This window comes from Podarcis vaucheri (genome assembly GCF_965113315.1).
Source record: "Podarcis vaucheri genome assembly, chromosome: 1".
Classification (NCBI taxonomy): domain Eukaryota; kingdom Metazoa; phylum Chordata; class Lepidosauria; order Squamata; family Lacertidae; genus Podarcis; species Podarcis vaucheri.
In genome coordinates this window covers 102,785,655-102,802,264 of record NC_138759.1, presented here as the reverse complement: position 1 = coordinate 102,802,264, position 16,610 = coordinate 102,785,655, and the positions used below count along the sequence as shown (strand labels likewise).

Sequence of the window (16,610 nt, the reverse complement as noted above, 5' to 3'; positions counted from 1 at the left end):
AAACATCTTTTAAAAAAAGCATTTTCACAGCATTTTTATCCGTGTCTCAATTCCATCATGGAATTGAGTATTCCAAGCCAGTATTGGTGATCATCTTTTAGCATGGTGGGGCAGGATTGGTCTTTATGTTACTGCAGGGCAGGAGGAGTAGAAAAATGACAAATAAGCAAATAAATAAACCTGGTACTGTAAAATCCCCTAAGCATTGTGCACTGACTTATGGAAGAGCATATATGAAGTTTTGTGCAGTCCTTTGGTCAGCATATCACATTGTTGCATGGATTACATAGATGTGTGTTAAAATAATACTCTAAAGCAGGTATGGTAAGCTTGCAGCCCCAATCTGGCCTGCTAACCTATATCTGACTACTTGCCAGTTCCCTGAAAAGTGTTGCCCATTTTATTGTTTCAGTGGTGGCTTCAGCTGCTTCTGAGTATTGCAGAAACAAGAAGGTGCGTACCAAAGTGCTCCATGTTTCACAATTGCTCGTAAAACACTGGAACAGATAGAAGCACCCCTTCCTGCTTCCAGAACTCTCTAACCAGCTCACAATGGTTCCCTTGCTCTGCGCCACATCATCACAGTTGCAATGGTGGCGGCTTTCTACTTGTCACCACAGAAGTGCTGTGGAAACTGCTGCAATTACCCAGCATCACTGCAGGCTATGACTGAGAGGTGGCAGTAGGGGTGTTTGTGCCGTTATGTGCAGAGAGTGCTTGTTAGCGGCATGTGTGTATGTAGGCTGCATGTGTGGAGCATTTGTGTGCTTTAAGTGTGGTCTGGTGATGAATATGTTGTCTTTGTGCAAGAGTGTCTGTGCATGCGCAGTTTTAAAGACCAGAAGTATGAAAGGTCATCAGTGTCAGTATGACATTTCAATCAATTCCCATTTTGACCAATGAACAAAAAACATTGACTTTGGTGTGAATGTCTTCACATTGCTGCTCGTTATTTCTGTGTGAATATCCAATATCCAATATTTCTGAAAATAATGTACAGAATGCAAAAACACAGGGGAGCCAACCTAGAGCCAACCTTACCTTATACAGTGGTACCTCTGGTTACGAACTTAATTCGTTCCAGAGGTCCGTTCTTAAGCTGAAACCGTTCTTATCCTGAGGCGCACTTTCGCTAATGGGGCCTCCCAGTGTGTGGGCACCAGAGGCACGTGATTTCCATTTGCATTCTGGAGCAAAGTTCGCAACCAGGAGCAGCTAGTTCCGGGTTAGTAGAGCTTGTAACCTGAAGCGTTCGTAAACAGAGGTGCCACTGTACACATTTACTCAGAAGTAACTCCCACTGTGTTCTGTGGGGTTTACTGCAAGCAAAGTCGACATAAGACTGCCACCAAAGTTATGACTAAGTTTCTTGGGAACCAAGGAAATGAGTCTATCACATCTAGCATAAATTTCATGGTCAGCACTTAGGATCATAGAATTGTAGAGATGGAAGGGACCCGAGGGTCATCGTCCTCCAACCCCTGCAATGCAGGAATCTCAACTAAAGCTTCCATGGCAATCTTTGCTTTAAAACCTCCAATGAAAGAGAATCCACCATCTTCTGAGAGAGTCTGTTCCACTGTCAAACAGCTGTTAACATCAGTGCAACTTCATGTTGGGCAAGTACATACTGCAGTGTTCTAAACAGCAGCAGTGAGGAAGCAGACAGAAGGTGGGGATGGGTAGTAAGACCACCTTATCACAAAGAGAAAGACTCCACAAGATTCCAGAGCGCACAGATCTACTGCTACAATGTTCTTAATTATATCAAAGTATTCAGGGAAATAATTTAACCACTGCAGTTTATCATGTTAGGAGTCGGTTTTACATCATTTACAGTTAGCCTGCCTCTGGAAAACCTTCCCCACCTCCTTGTATTTCCTCCAAGGTTTACAAAACAGACCTCCCACCAATTGGAAAGTGCTTAATTCTGATTTTAAGGGAAAATCATGTTTTTTTATAAGAATAAGTTGTCCCCGGCCCTTGACAACATATGTAAATGGCACGGTTTTACAGAATGAAATTGTATTTAATGCAGCTTTTTTGCGCTTCATGACCGTAAACCTCTGGCTGGCTGAGGGCGTTCATCATGGAGCATGTCAGCATAACCAGGTTAGTGCTCTCAGATTACAAATTAGCTCCATCCTCCTTCATCTCTGCTATATATTTTTGACAAATTATGAAAAGAGTGCTCCGTAATGGGAACTTTGTCAGCAGAATCCAAATGAATCAAACCTATGAGGGAAACCATTCAATAGAAGCAGTTTAAAATGTTTAAACAATGTGGCTATAAGATCATCATTTAAACCAAGAGATAGTCTCCGCATACCTTTCCAGCAGAGCATGACACTTTGAAAATTGGTGTAGAGGCCTTTGACAGTACTTCTGTAATCAATGTTTCTTGGCAAAGCCTGCAGGAATCCTAGGAGGGCCATGTATAACTAACCATACAGTAACCTGCACGACATTAAATATTATATTCACTCCTTCCCCAAACAGGTCTGTCGAGGGTGAACCTGGATTTTGTGCTATTTTAAAGACGATATATTTCATCCTATAACACAGCATTCTTCAGATTGGTGCCCTCCAGCTGTTTTGACCTACAACCACCATCAGCCCTAGTCAGAGTGGAGGTTTATGCAATAATAAAGTTACTAATCTAAGATGCCACAATACACTTTGTTGTTTTCCCTTTTTCATAGGAAAGGTGACCCGGAAACTACAACTAATCCAGAATGCAGCAGCCTGACTGGTGACTGGGAGTGGCCGCTGAGACCATATTACACCAGTCCTTAAAGACCTATGTTGGCTCCCAGTATATTTCTGAGCACAATTCAAATTTGTGCTGACCTTTAAAGCCCTAAAAAGCCTCGGCCCAGTATACATGAAGGAGCGTTTCCATCCCCATGGTTCAGCCCAGACATTGAGGTCCAGCGCCAAGGGCCTTCTGGCGGTTCCCTCACTGTGAGAAGTGAGGTTACAGGGAACCAGGCAGAGGGCCTTCTCTGTTGCGGCACCCGCCCTGTGGGACACCCTCCCATCAGATGTCAAAGGAAAAAAACATCTACCAGACTTTTAGGAGACATCTGAAGGCAGCCCTGTTTAGGGAAGTTTTTAATGTTTGAAGTTTTATTCTGTTTTTAGTCCTCTGTTGGAAGCCACCCAGAGTGGCTGGGGAAATCCAGCCAGATAGGTGGGGTATAAATAATAATAAAAAAATTATTTTATTAATTATTATTTTTACTATTATAATGCAAAGACATTCCAGTGCCAAAATGATCTAATGGCATACCCATGATTCTGAGATCATTTGGATGTGTCTTCAGATTACTTTGTGGATACATTCATGTGATGGTTACTCAGAATATTTCTAAATGCATGAATACAGATGTACAGGGTATAGCATTTTTGTTATAAAAGGGATGTCTCTTCAATATATAAGATCCCATGATAATCAAATTGCTACAATCTAATTTCTACATATTTTTGCCAATAAAAATCTAAAGTTGCACAAAATATTCACTTGATTCGTAAGGAGAAGGAATATATACAATATTTATAAAAACCGTTTAATTATTGAGCATGTTCACTTTTTGAGTCTGCTTATTGCCAGTGCTTTCCCCTATGTACCAAGGCTTCATTACCACCCTTAAAATTGATTAGGATTTTACTTATAGAATGGTGACAGCCAATTGGAAATCATAAAATAAATCATGACATCACAACAGTGTTGTAAGCCAGTTAGATTTGGCTATATGCTGCTATCAGTGAAGTTGTCCAGAGTGATCCTATTCATGACAAATGCTTCCTAAATATTCTCTGCAACAATCTCTTCAAATTGCCAAAAGAGGGCATGCCTATTGATATCACTGAAAATATTTGTGGAAAGTCATCCAATCTTTGGCCAAGCCCTGCCTTATAAAAACCGGCTTCTGAAAGATTTCAGTATCCAAAGCTAGGATGACAGGTTTCCCATGTTTGGAGTGGCATGTACTAGAAATTCAGGCAGAGGCTAGACCCTCCTCAGTAATGAAGGTGCTGTTATGTTGCAAGCCACATGAAGTCAGAGCAGACACCAAGATCTCCGAAACTGCCTGAAGGGATGCAGTTAGGCAAGGCTTCAGCCAGATGAAGCAAGCCACACTTTGGTTCTGTGTACACAAAAAGTTGGTTCATTGGGGGGGGGCACAAATAGTTTTGAAATTATCTTATGGGCTGGATACCACACACAGGGTACGCCCGGATCTAGAGTACTAGGAGATGATTGAAATCTTTGTCAAATATAAGAGATGGAAATCTAAATGAACATTAAAAAAACTCCACATCTCTCTTCTGTGTCGAAATATTTTTGTTCTTCCTACGATAAGGAAACAACCAGAACATCTTTTCCAATAATGAAAACAATAACTGTTCCTGAGGGAATAAAGAAAGCAAAAGGGCTTTGATTTATTAGCAAAAGGGCACTTGAGACTTCTACTTTTTTATGTAACGGGAAGGGGGATGGTGGTGGTAGGCAAAGATGTACACAGCACTCCTAACCTCCTGTTATGACAGTTTATGTTTCCTATCCAGCTTATTTAGCTCAAATGTCTGGGAAATAGACACAATTACCACCTTATGGAATGCTACTTAACTTTAAATGCTCCCTCCTGAATAGAAACCCACATTGTCCTCTCAAAGTTTATTCCAGTTTCTCAGGAATTGCTCCCTCAACAGGCTTCAGAAATGTTATTGTTCATCATTTAAAAATTTCAGCTAATGAAATATTTTTTTTATTATAGTAAAGAAAATTCCCATATAAAGAGCTGTTCACAATAAGTTGTTAAAAGAGGCAAAAGAAAAAGAAAAAAGAGAGCTGCATTCTATGCCCTTATACAGCTTTAATCATTCACTCTTTCAGCTGTTATCAATTTAAAACCAATGAAACTCCCACACTGAGTCCATTTGAGCAGTCAATTTTAATATCTTGAGGCATCTGTAGTTATTCTGAATTGGCTGCAAAAGCAGAACTAACAACTTAAGCTCTAACCATAAGTCTACATCAGGCTGGTAACTCATACATCAAACACCGACAGTTAGTCAATACTATAGTATGAAAAAACCAACAACCATTTTTAAGAAGAGCAGTATATTCACAATGTGTTCGGCAGCATGGTTCGCATTATGAGTTGCTGATATATGCACATAAAAACCATCCATTTGAGGTAGTAGTGGACATGACAGCTTTGTATGTGGATATAAAAGGAGACACAAGGAAAGGATGGGAGAGCCATTTTGAAGTTCTGAGGCATGTAATATGATGATTACAGCTGCAATGAATTGCCTGCCCTGCTTAAAAGAAGCAAAATAGAGTTTGTAGACATGACACTCTTCAAGGATTGGAAGGGTAACTCTTCCCAGGCAACCCCACAGTTTATGTGGCAAAAAGGCAAAAAACAAAACAAAAACCTTGTGTGTGCATCCATTAATTATCCATTGTGCTCCCCCCCCTTCTAAAATAATGTTTAGGGGTATTCTCATTTTTCTACTCATATGGAAATACTGCCCTTCAATGATGCCAAACTTAGATTCACAACATGTTTAGGGGTCTGCATCCCCCCAGAAAAAATGGACTGGTTATATCCCACCTTTCCCCTGAAGACATGGGGGTATTGTTCATGGGGTCATCTCTTATATGTATTATCTTAATATACTGTGAAGTTGGGCTGAAATTTTGGTTAAATAAAAAAAAAGGAAATGGCAGTGGGGAAAATTGTTCCATCTCTTCCCACCCCCACTCCTTTCTTAATCATCTTTTTTAAGTTGCAGCAAGTGTCATTGGATCTCATACTGTACTCAAAGAGCATTTCTGTGGAAGTATTATTGTTCCAGGAGCATTCCTGGGGGTGGGTGGGATAGCTTTGCCAAAATAACTGGAATATAAAAGTATGTCCTTAAAAATGTGGGTTGCTATCTATTCTGTTTGAGGCTTGGGGTTTTCATGAGAAGAGGTGAGAAATACCAAAGCCTTGCCCAGGCCCAATCAAATCAGTGGGCCTTGCTATCTGAGTTTAGGAAGATGCTATCTCAGCAAATATTATGTCACCTGAGGTCTTAAAAAGGTGGGCAAAGCTGGACCTTCCAGTGGTTCAACCTCTCTGGGAGAGCTGCTTTGAAGGGCCAGTAATTTTTTCTGTAGTCACATGCTCCTATGTGGTTGTGGAGCAGGAGAAGCTGCAGGTGAACCACCCTCACTTAGAGCACGGCAGAGGTGCCACAGCATCAGACTGGTGCAGCATAGAAGTGGTGCTGTGGGCTCCTCCCAAGTCAAGGACAAGTGAGCGTAACAGAGTCCTCCTTAGGTTTCGTGACTGCAAACCTCAAGTCCAATACACAAATGGCAGGTAAATCTCCAGGACTGGCATTGCCATGCAGCAGAATGAAGTGACCTGTTTCAGGCTTCTATAAGCACTGGGAAGATGGTTGCAAGAACTGGTGTCTGTGATGGTGGACAACCCACAGGGGAGAAGGGTGAGCTTCGTATCTAGCAGACCAGCACTGGAGTACTACCAAATGCCCCATTCATAACCAAGTGTCTGGCAACAGCATTGAAGTGTGTCCGTCAGCCAGCATTCAATGGCATTTGGGGCAGTGATGGGGAATGTACAACCACAGGCCTAATTTCATATAGCCCCTGGATGCTGCACTCTTGCTCTTTGAATCACCTCCCTGGGGATCAATTTTGTGTGAGAGAGATTGAGGAGGGAGGCAGAGAAAGAGACACAGATGCCAAAGAGTAAACCCAAGGAGTGGAGAGGGGCAAGGTTGTGAGAAGGCTAACATCAATGAACACAGCTGATGCGTTGCTCTGCATAGAGAATTTTGCCACAGCTTTTATGTATAGTTTGCTGTGGTTAAAGCATGATTGTTTTTAAATAGCTTTGATCTGATTTGCGTTTTTAATGCTATTCGGAGTACTTTGGGCACAAATGTGGCAAATACATAAACAGATAGACATTTTACAAAATGTTTAACTCTCACTTCAAGTTTTATGCCTTGCAAAAATAGTTAGTAGGAATGTTATCTCCCTTGAAGAATAACTCTTGTAATAAAAAAGGTATGCAAATATGCTCCATTCTAAACTTTTCTGCCCTACCATGAAAAAATGAAAACAAAACCAAACCAAAAAAAATGAAAAAAGGGTGGAAATAAACAATTTCTCAAGCCATTTAATTCACCTATAAAAAATTAAATAGATGCTTTCTAGGACATGAAATTTGGCCAACTCTTTTATTTTTAATCTGTGTCGTTCTATTTTGCTACTTAAAAATGTTTTAATACAAGCCTTAAAAATTAACATTTAAAAGCGCTTTCTGTCAGGGTAAGCATTGCAACTGCATTTTCATAACATTTTAACAGATTAAGGGATAAACTCAACTGAAGACAATGAAGGAACCTTATCAAATGAGCATTTCACATAGACTTACTGGAGACTGGAATTAAGCTCTGCTAACGAATCTTAACTCATTTGCATGGCCAGAACCTAATCCTAATGAAACTTCATGGTAGAAAACTAACATGCTTTTTCTCCTTGCAACATTCCTCTGCTATTAAAACTATGCGCTTAACAAAAGGCCCCGGAACTGTATGGCAGAGCATGATACTATATGATTTGAGCATGGAACACATAAGACACCTCTATGCTAGCAAATCAGCATTCTAAAGCAATCCTGTCTAAAGAAAGATGTACATCTGCTCTTCCTTCAGAGACACATTAAAGGATGGATTTGAGTTATGCTAATGAATCTGGATTTGTTAGGAAGGATCACATCTGATCCCCATGTAATACCAAAGGAGATTCATCAGCTACACTTTATTAAACTAAAAAGAAGAAAAACCCAGAAACTGAAAGACAATAAATTAGAGCAGAAGATGCAACTATCTTACTTCAATATTCAACAAAATAAACTGCAGTGATGTGTAGCAGGCCTGCATAACTTATCACTCACCCGCCCCAAGTCCCCCATTCGGCAGCCAGCAAATCCTCCTCTTTTTACAGTTACCTGGCATGCAGCAAAAACAACTGGAGGACCACTATGCACATGTGGGTCACTAATTCTACAGGCCTGATGTAAGGAAAATCATTTGACAAACAGTCTGAGGACACTTTGGAACACAGGATTTGGGTCATCACGTGATCAGACTGCATGAATGTTGCTCATATGTTTAGAAGGTTAGAGGACGTTAGGGGTCGGCTCGCATTTCACTTTAAACTGCAGTTTGAAATAAACGATAATTTATGATGAACAATGTGCTGGTGTATGCTGCTCAAATCATGGGCATTTTGCTAGTTTTCTGCTCCTACATGTCCTCAGATTAGGGGAAACAAACCATGCTATATAGACCACCTCAGTTAGCTTGGTCAGCAGGGGGGCTGATACAGCAGCAGCATCTCAAATTTATCTCTCTGGCTCTGCACCTGGTGCAAACGTTCTGAGCCCCTCTAAAGATCAAAATCTTTTCTGGTACATAAAATGTTACCTCTATGGACAATGGCATCCCCACACTCAACAGGGGCAGATCTTGAGGATTGTTTGGAATACGGCATCCTGTACAGGGCCAACATTTGGCACCCCAAAATGGACCTTACCCGTTTTGGATCTTCTCAATGTTGCACTGCCCCAGATTCTGGGCTAGTGCTGTACTGAGGATCCAGAAAGGTCAGACACACCCAGGTCAGAGTAATACATGCCAGGTCACGGATGAGCGTGGCTGTATTACAGACTGACCTGGCATTTAGTGAATCATGTCCTCCATCATGGAGGGCACATGTTGCAGTGATGACTATAAACTGGCTTTTGCACTATTGGCCTAGTTTACCTCCGGTATGCTATAATTCAGTAGGAACAAGAATAAAACTTAAGTGAGAGAAGTCATAATTGCATTAACACAGTGCTCATGAATCCAGTGGTGTTCTGTTAGTGCAAGTGGCCAATGCAGTCATTATACAAAACCTCAATTTAACAAAGGCAGGCAAGCTGATGAATTGCTAACTTTACACTGTTTGATCTTCCATATTTCCCCTCTGTGGAGCTGCCCTCATTTGCACTGGTTGAAGCCCTTCCATTAGTTCAAAATTGCTGGAATACAACCAGAACATCCTGTGTATAAAGGCTGTGCACAGCTGGTGCCAAAGAGCTTTTAACTACCTAATTTACATGAGCAGTTGTGGTTTTAACATGTATTCATTGGTGGCTGGGCAAGTTTTATACACAGAAATTGAGAAAATTAGATAAAAATCAACCTTTATAAAATACCATAAGCCTTTCACAATATCTGAACATGTCCACAAGATGAAAACAGTAACAGGGACAGCAATTTCTACTGAAGTATTATTCCAATCATAAAGGCAACTGCCCCAGCTGAGGAGATCCACCATGTATGGGGTGGAAAATTCATGAGGCTAAGGGATTTCTCCATATATTCCCATGAGCCAGGTAGGCATTATACACAGAATACATATGGGAATATCGAGGAATAAAGCATATTGGCTCCACCAATTTCCATTAGTTGATCAAAAGCTCTGAACTGAGCCTACGTACATACAAGCCACACACACATATTCTCTCTTCTTGCAGTCTGAACCAGCATTTTTGTAGAGTGCTAATCTTGCACACAGAGACAATGTGCACACAGTTTTAATAAGCACAGATTGTATTTAGAGTCCCAAATCAACATGTGGAATTTGGGCAAGCCCTCAGATATGATCCCACTTCTCCATATTCCCAAATATCCAATGGTTGGCTGCTGTCAGAACAGGATGCTGGATACAGCAGGCTCTTCATCTGTTCTTATATCACATAGTTGGGGCTGTAGGCAACCCCCTTTCAGGCCATCTTGGGGAACAAAGAGGTGTATGCATGTGAATGTATCTTTTAAGTTTATGTCCACTGTGTTTACATCACAGCAAACACCATTCTGGTAGGTAGAAATTAAACCTTTGACACTCAGAGAACTCCTATCAACTCGTATGGATAATGCGAATCCCAACAATTTCCACACACTAAGCAACCATGGTGCTAAAGGCATCTCTTTTGCTATCTTTTTCCTCATTTCAGCGACTTAATTCTCAGAGCAGGCACCACAAACGTACTGAAGTTTGGGGTCAGACCTCTTTCTGTTATGCAAAATGTGGCATGCCTCAAGTATGCATAACATATAGAAATATAACCCTTCCACATGTTAAACTTAAGAAATCTACTTACGTTTGGGTTTTCTTCAACATAACTGGCTAGAAAGACTAACCAAGAAACCTAAGGGCATGGCCAATACACATGCGGACATATTTTGTCACACAGGAAGGTTTCAGCATGTGGTCCAATGCAGCCTGCTTCCTTTATTCCCCCTCCCCAGCTGGCCTCTGACACACACAAAAATGCAGTATGATGCCTATTGAACAGACCAGCAGATATTTGCATACCTATCATTTCCCATGAGACCCAAGAGCTAGTGAAGGGTGGAGGGAGGGAGAGAAGGAGAAATGCGGTTTCATTGAACCTAGTACTCATCTCTCCAGTTTGTATCATTTTTTAAAAAGCACTGTAACAATACTTTGAAAACCACTGTAAGTCAAAATAAATTATTATAAGAACTGTGGCCAGGTCAATGAAACAGGGATACTCAACAATTATACACACATGTGAGCGCAAGCGTGCACAAACACATACACAGAGAGAGAGATAAAGAGGACACACACCTTTAATGATTCCCTTTTCTTGCAACGTTTTCAGTGATGGTCTTCGAGTGATAAACTTCTTTAGTCTGCTTTTAACTCTGTTTTTGTCAGTTGTATCAGAAGTGCTGTAGTTCAGCCTGAAAACTGAAAGAACAAAAATCAAAGAAAAAAATTAACAGGATTTTATGTTCCAACATAGAAAGCTTTGCTGGATATCTTTGGGGAAAACTGACTATATATTCTGTCCAGCAGTCTGCTATGTGGGATGATCCAAAAAGAAGCTGATTAATATTATTTTGAATAAACATTGTGAGTTGAGAGAGTCATATTAGTAATGGTTCATGTTACTGGACAGCTATCAATATACTTGTGCAAATTTTGAATGCATCTCTAGCACATATGGTTCTCCACTTGCAAATTAAAGTGTGCTATTTATTATTTTCTAGGCAAATAAAATGGTGGGTTGGACAATATGATAATACTGGGAGAGGTCTGATTCTCTGTGCCAAGTATGGAAAAACATGATATATCCAAAGCACTGGTACATAAAATAAATACTTCATATGGAAGCAAAATCCTATGCATGCTTACTCAGAAAGAAGTCCCATGTTCAATGGGACTGACTTCCAAGGAAATGTCAGAATGAATGAAATTCCAACTAAATACCAGAAAGAACTTGGTAACAGCAAGGGTTGTGCAACAGTTGAATGGACTCCCTAGGAAGGTGGTGGACTCTCCTTCATTGGAAAGTTTTAAAGCAGAGGTTGGATGGCTATATGTCATGGGTGCTTTAGTTGAAATTTCTGCATTGCAGGGGGTTGACCCTCAGGAGTCCCTTACAACTGCACAATTCTATGATACTATTCTTTGGAACCCAACTCTTAGCATAGCAATGTAGCTCTTCAATATACAGGTAACTTGCATCTTATGTGGGGGTTACATTCCTGGACATTGTGCATATAAGAAAAATCCCATAAAGCCAGAAACCCCTGGAACCAGGCCCTCTGCCTGATGGAGGGCTGCTTGCCCAGCTTTGTGAAAGAGGCACTAGGGCTCTGGCAGCTCTCTGGAGTCCTTGTGTCACCTTCCCAAAGCCCAATGAGCACTTCCTCGGTTTGGGGAAGGTAGCGCACGGGCTCTGGGATGCTTCCAGAGCCCTCTCACCACTTTTCCAAAGCCAGGAAAGCTCACAATTGCAGTTCTGCATAGGTGGGGGGTAGGAACAAATAAATGGAGATTGGGTTTACCCCCGCAAAGTTACAATCACATAAGTAAATTAAGCGTAAGCTGTGAGTTACCAGTAAACCCTAAGGAATCTGAGATAACAAGGTTATGTGTCATCCATGGTGCACCCTTAGGTATGACCTCTTTTAGATGGGAAGGAATAAACAGTAAACAAAATGTTGATATGGCTTGCTTAAAGACAAAAAATAAATAAATCACCATATGTGTATGTGTGTGTGGTTTAATCATTATCCCCTCTCCACAAGGATCCCTGCAAATGATAGCTCTGTGAAGGGCTAGAGAAGGAAATGCCAGCAAACTACAATTTGCATGATGCTTTGGGGAAACCATGACACCACGTACAATTTTGGTGTATGTATGCTTCCTGCACTACCTTTGTTGACAAGGAAGAAAGAAAAGGGTGTCATCTGCACATATGAACAGATTTCTTTTGTGCAGATCTAGGAGTCAAGATCCAGGGCACCATACAACATTCCTGAAAGCTTTGTAATCACTCTTAGCACAGATTGTGTTCCAAATGCATAAAGTCCTATTTCATTTTCCCTGCAAGTAAACTGCCCAAGATACAACAGGTTGTGAACCAAAATTAGAAACGCATTACTGGACTTCTTTAAAAAGAAAAGAAAGAGCATTTGTTAAGAGGGGACAAATGAAATGATACATTTAAAATATGCCCCGTCCTCAAACCAGGGCGAGTTCACAAAGCCTACTTCACAAGAGAATTCAGAGATACTGTGCTATATATTACAAATTTGTCAGTAAGAATCAAAATAAAACATTTTCTTTTTCACTTTGCTGCTCTCTAGGGATAAAAACGTGCCAGGTTTTTTCATTTTAAAATAAATACAACATACCCAATTAAGGAGAGCAACATTTAAACACATGCCTATGATAATCAGAGCATACTTTGCTTCTGATTTCACTACTGATTTGAACAGAGGACTGTTCCATTTTCCCACAGCACTGAACTGACCCCACGCATACTTTTACAAGTTAGTAATCACAAAGGACATATAAAAGGACACTTTTACTGGAACATTTGCAGCATGGGACAATAATCCATCACTTACGAAAAAATAAAATTCACATTTTTAGTGGTAGCATTCTTAGGACGATATATCATAGAATACAGAGATTAGTGTTAAATTAATGGCTGGCTCTTTTGTTCGTGTTCTATTTTGGACCTTCTGGGTTCAAATGGGAACAACCCTTGGCAGTGATATACTAAAATTCCAGGGCACTCAGCCTTACTGTATAAAGAGAAATAGAAACAGCATTTCTGATGCTACAACCTTGGTGGCATGAGGGAAATGTTATAGAAAATGCTATCTGTTCTCTATGGACTGGATTCACCTAACAAACCCAGTCAGTGGGAGCCTTGTGAAAGAGCTTCTGCTTGTGCAACAGGGTTTTCCCCACCTCCCCCTGTGCCCCCTGAAATTGGCTTGGGGGCTGGAAGAAACCCCAGAACAGTGGGGCGGGATTGTTCTGTCTGGAAAGTTGATATGCTTATGCAGCAGATGGAATGTTTGTAACAGCACAATGTTGAATTCCACCCCAGTTGTTTAATTGCTTTTCTTCACTTTGTAAAACTTACATATCTGCACATATAATAACAATGCATACAGACCTAGGTCTAAATAGAACCCACTTACATGTTTCATTAAAATGAATGGGACTTCAAAGTGCTTATGTTTCATTGGGCGGCATCCATGGCACAAATTTCCTAGATAAGCAGTTGTACTACTTCAAGTGTGCCAAGGTAGTCCTTGCTTAGTAGCAGCTCCCTTATCAGCATCTACATACTGCACAATGATTTGCACACAGTTTCAAGTGATTATGTCGATAAACTAAGGTAAGTCGCTCTGTAGCACCACCAACAGCTCCCTGCATGATCTTTTATGTTCCCTCATTATGGTCTCTTTCTGAAGAACTTTTATTTCGCAGTTTACAAAACATTTACCCTAAACCCCATGGGCTTACCACCTGTGATTAATTCCTGCCCAGTACGACGTTCTCTTAGTACTTTGGGTGTGTGTTGAGAGCATTGGTTTTTGAAGAACTATCCATTAATGACTTTCTGAACTGTGACAATGGATATTGACAGTGCTTGTCAGACTAAAGCACTATTGATTGCTTCACATCATGTGTATAGCAAAAACAATTTCTTTCAAGTGCCGCTCTCCTAACTGAAATACATTAGAGCAGCGCTGATCAGTTCATTACGATGCCCAAAATTATAGCATGTAATGCATCCGAAAAGAAAGGATTCAGGAAACACACACACCTCTTGTGTAAGAGGTTGCTGCAATTCAATGTTGTTTATTTGCTATTTTGAAAGAAAGAAAGAAAGAAAGAAAGAAAGAAAGAAAGAAAGAAAGAAAGACGGCAAACCTCAAAGCGCTTACTCCAGCATAGCCTCATTATGACTAAGGGGTTTCCAGGAATGACATTAAAATGATCAAGCACATTGTCATAGAAAGTCTCTTTTACAGCCAACTTTTCCTGGCATTAGCCTCCTTATCCCGCCTCATGTGCAATCAATCACCATGAAATTAAAGTGACCCGTGCAAACAACATTAGAAGAACTGGCTAATAGAACATGTTAAAATTGTTAAAATACTTGGAAGAAAAGAAAAGCCTTCACCTGCTTCTGAAAACATGTTAAAGTGGGTGCCAGGCAGGCTTCTCTGGAAACAGTGTTTTGGAAAAGCAGGAGGATACCATGAAAAAGCCTTCAGAGATTATCTGTGGCCCAGAGAGTTCCATATGGGAAGAATCATTCTTTCAAATTCTAGGGAAACAAGCCTTGCCAGGCTTTAGAGGTTAAAACCAGGGTCTGCAAACATACTGGCAGCCAAGGCAGCTGAGTGAGAACTTTCATAGCCTAGCACGATCCGGTGATCTGAGGAGTGAATGGATTTCCACCTGTCTTATATAACTGCTGACTCTGGCCAGACTTGTTTCTCTATCTAGGTTCAACTTACAGATGGCCCAAATCTGTCCTTGGAGCCCTCCTTGAGTCCACCTTGCAACTTGTCTATTTGCCTCAGTCTGACAGTCAGCCACTACATCTAATCAACATTTTCTGCCCACCACACTCATTACTGATTGGGGAAACAAACCAAGTGTGTGCACCCCAATGTATTTTCAAATACATACTGATGACAGAACAACAAAACCACAGTGCAGTCCATTGCAGTTATTTGGGGGAAATAACAAAAAATGGCTCAACTAGGAAGTTCTACTCTGTGGCATGGCCAGTATGAAATAAATAATCCTCCATTTTCAAAAGCTCTAGGGCTGAGAACCCCTTGGAAAGAAGAGGGAATACATGTGTCCATCTTGTCTATTTAAGTCCCATTCCAGCTACCATTCAGTTGGCCTGATATCACCAGAGCCTAGATGGTATGAAATGTTGGAATACAAACTACATTTTGTTGCAGGTGCCAAGAGAAAAACCTTGGCAGGCCAGCAGCTTTGCCTTGTCCCCCCTTGACTATGACTACCCACTGACTGTAAATGATTTTTACCCAATGGATCTGTGAACTTCTAACCTGAGAACACACATCAGACGCCATTTCTTCATATAGCAAAAGCCTTCTATGTGCTGGAAAGGATGCCAAATCTTAGTTGTCCGCGCAAATCAATGCTGACACATAATCAGCATTTATCTTAATTAGCCCTGAAATATGTGAGAAGAGTGACAGTGTGACACATATCACTGCACAAATATATCAGCAGCAAGTTAAAAAAGAAAGCAAAGAGAGAAACATGTTTGTGGTTGGCTAGGGGAACACTCTGAAGACCAAGGCCTGGTCATCGCACAACTACATTGTTAGAGAGTCAAAGGTTGCAATATAGCTGAACTTAAATCATTCTGAATGTGTCCGTATGGTCTTTCTGTACAAAGAGGTGCCCACAGCTGCCTAGTAGAATTGTGGAAGTAAAGGGAGGGAATTGGACAATGATATTATGTGCTGAATCATTTTATAGTAATATGACAACAGCTTAATTTTCAATATTGCTATTCTATGTCTTGTGGCTATGCAGTAAAGACTCAATAAAATTATGGTGAATTGTATTTTTTGGAGGAAAAAAACTTTTCTCCATGAAATACTTAGTGGGTTGATTTTTTTGTTTTGTTTTGCAGATCTGGTTGTCATTCCTGCAAGAATAAATTAAAGTATGTGACTTCTGAATACTACCGTCCCAGATATACTCTTTCTTTCAAGGTATGTTCATTTTGGTTTGGGTTTAATTAGAATGGATTACATTTCAGGAATTCATTACTGAAAAAAAATTCTCACATAGAAGAGATTACACATAACCAGTAGCACACGTACACAGGATAACCCAAACTTCAACAATTTCCTTCAAATGCTAAGGGATTCAAATGCTAAGATTAGAAAAAGCTCCCTGTCTCAGAGCTAGTACAGATATTACTACAACTGTCCTATGCACAAATAACTGCTCTGGCATGACCACGGGCCTTTTTCAGGTGGAAACCTCCCCTCCCCCCTTACCACATGCTTACATGTATGCTGGGACATCGGGAGGGTAGCCAGCAGGAGCTAACCCCTCTTCCTACTCAGTGAGTGGGAGCAAGGGTGTTGCCAGAAGCTCTGCTTAAGAAGGCTGAAGCCAGCTG

At 40.7% G+C, this 16,610-nt stretch overlaps 1 protein-coding gene across 15 annotated transcripts in view; it reads right to left on the bottom strand.

Moving 5' to 3' along the window:
• The window catches only part of ARHGAP15 (Rho GTPase activating protein 15), a 376,884-nt gene that overhangs the window by 147,208 nt on the left and 213,066 nt on the right, over window positions 1–16,610 (bottom strand). For all 15 annotated transcript variants that reach the window (XM_082198904.1, XM_082198913.1, XM_082198906.1 and 12 more), the window contains one exon: window positions 10,736–10,858. In XM_082198904.1, coding sequence (XP_082055030.1) covers window positions 10,736–10,858 — 123 coding nt within the window. The remainder of the gene's footprint in view (window positions 1–10,735; window positions 10,859–16,610) is intronic.